The 2,261-nt window shown below is 54.0% G+C and overlaps 2 protein-coding genes across 3 annotated transcripts; one reads left to right on the plus strand and one right to left on the minus strand.

The window, feature by feature from the left end:
- Positions 1-236: 236 nt before the first annotated feature.
- KVP18_003035 (uncharacterized protein) lies at positions 237-1,448 on the plus strand (the record flags this gene model as incomplete). Its single annotated transcript, XM_067954440.1, has 1 exon — positions 237-1,448. One exon carries the CDS (start codon positions 237-239, stop codon positions 1,446-1,448), a length of 1,212 nt encoding a protein of 403 aa, XP_067808723.1.
- A 32-nt stretch (positions 1,449-1,480) lies between these two features.
- On the minus strand, positions 1,481-2,261 carry KVP18_003034 (uncharacterized protein; the record flags this gene model as incomplete). 2 transcript variants are annotated; one of them, XM_067954439.1, is made up of 1 exon in its annotated part: positions 1,481-2,261. In XM_067954439.1, a coding segment is annotated over one exon (781 nt), but the record flags the coding sequence as incomplete, so codon positions are not given. The 2 variants fall into 2 exon arrangements, with proteins under 2 accessions (XP_067808722.1, XP_067808721.1); XM_067954438.1 differs by having other exon boundaries at positions 1,481-2,222.

Genomic DNA, 2,261 nt, shown 5'->3' on the forward strand with positions numbered 1-2,261 from the left:
TCGAGGCTGTCTACAATGGTACGCAGGGCTGATGGAGTCATTGAATGTTATGGAGAGAAATATTAATATTGAGTACTCATGACCCACACATTATTGTATGCTATGCGGACTGTGAACTTTGGAGATCTGTGTTGGTTCGGTTAGTTTGGCCAGTACTCATGACCTCCTTTGAAGGAGGTCGTCCAGCACCGTTGCTAGGACAGCGCTCTCGATAGAAGAAATACCGAATAACCCCGATGCAGCAAGCCTGGATCGATTCTGACGACGAGAATGAGGAGGTCGTCGTAAAGAACCGGCCGAGTCTGGCTCTAAACCGGAAGGAGGTCGCAATAGGCGTGCAGGAGTACGCAGCCCGAGTCCAGCACCGCGTCTCAAGAACGGGGTTGGAGGCATCCTCTTGGTATTCTCGCATGCTGCTGGAAGGGGCGGAAGACGACGAAGACGTGCTTCGCTCTGCGGCGCCTATAAGAGGCCGGAGCTTGCAGCTTCCCCCCAAGGAGCTGCAGACAAAGCGACAGCCTGATGTAGACGCGGGTAAAAGCGTCAACGTGGTGCGGTTCCACCCAAACGGGAAGCTGCTTGTCGCATTTTCGGCGGACGATCGCGTGCGAATCTTCGGAGTGAACCCTATCAAGCCACGATTGCTTTCAGAGATTCGAGTGCCGAGGAGGTCTTTCTTGTCCGCGGAATGTGTTAAGGAAGGCACCCACATAGCGGCTGTCGACGGCGTTAAAGGACTGGGGCTAATAAGCCTTGAGACAAGCACCTTTGATCACGTACACCTGGTCAGTCCAGGCCAGAAATTCCAAGCATTCCACCACCTCTCTACCGTCTCTGCCGTTTGCCCCTTGGTCGCTCTGAGCGGTGCCAACGCGGAGGTTGTGATTGCCGATTTGCGGACGAACCGCGTCGCAAATCAGTTCAAGACCTCACTTCCGCCTGAATGTGCTGTCTTTCACCCGGACGGTCGGCGAGTGTACTCCGGGTCCAAAGACGGCAAAATACTTGAGTGGGACCTGGTGGCAGGCAAGTGCTCTGGCTCACTGCGAGCGCCTGGAGGACTGACCACCATGGCCACCTCAGGAGGCCGTCAGCTGCGGTTAGCTGTGGGTTCCTCCTCAGGCTTTTTAGATCTGTATGACATTGGATCTCCGTCGGAATTTGAGTACCTGGAGCCTCTGAAGTCTTTTAAGAACCTCCTCTTCCCTGTCACAGACGTCCGCTTCCACCCGTATGACGAGCTGCTGCACTACTCATCTCGAGAGACACGCGACACTGCCAAGGCTGTGCACGTCCCATCCAAGACCGTTTATCAGAACTATCCTCCAAACAAGGGCCTAGGAAGAGTCACCACCGCGGATTTTAGTGTTGGCTCACTGATGGCTGTAGCCAATAGCGTTGGCCGCGTTACCGTTTACGATCTGCTCCACTACCAACTCGAATCTTAAATCTCATAAATCCGTCAGTAGCAAAAGAGACGCTACTTGCGCTTTACGGTGGCCATCTCGGTGGAGCTCGAGCCTCGACGAGGCTTAGGGTAGGCCGTGGGCGCAGCGGGGTAAGCGCCGTAAGGGGTGTCTACCACAGTGTAGTTGGGGTGGCGCTTCTTGTCGAGTGAATTGCGCTTGCGCTTCTTCGAGGACGAGGAGGATGACGAGCTCCGCTTATTCAGTTTCCGCTTGCTGGGCTTCGCATGAATGAGGTCTGATGATGAAAACGATCGACATTTGTTCGGACGGTTCTCTCTCCTCTTTCTCTTGTCCACGCCGTCGCTGGAGGATGGAGTGTGAAAGAGGTATGGTTGGGCATGGGGCTTAGTGCAGTCAGAAGACGAAGAACCCTTACGCTTGTACGCTTTCACCTTTTTAAAACTGCTAGAAGAGCTGGAGGAACTCGATTTCCGTTTCCGAGGCTTCACAGGCTTGTGTTTGATCTGCTTCTTCTTGTCTGACGAGCTGGAGGAACTCGATTTCCGTTTCCGAGGCTTCACACGCTTCACAGGCCCCACAGGCTTGTGTTTGATCTGCTTCTTGTCTGACGAGCTGGAGGAACTCGATTTCTGTTTCCGAGGCTTCACAGGCCCCACAGGCTTGTGTTTGATCTGCTTCTTCTTGTCAGACGAGCTGGAGGAACTCGATTTCCGTTTCCGAGGCTTTACACGCTTCACAGGCTTCACAGGCCCCACAGGCTTGTGTTTGATCTGCTTCTTCTTGTCTGACGAGCTGGAGGAACTCGATTTCTGTTTCCGAGGCTTCACAGGC

Source organism: the organism of the source record quoted next (assembly GCF_019968955.1).
Source record: "MAG: Porospora cf. gigantea A chromosome Unknown PgA_NODE_4196_length_2261_cov_317.85, whole genome shotgun sequence".
Lineage (NCBI taxonomy): Eukaryota > Apicomplexa > Conoidasida > Eugregarinorida > Porosporidae > Porospora > Porospora cf. gigantea A.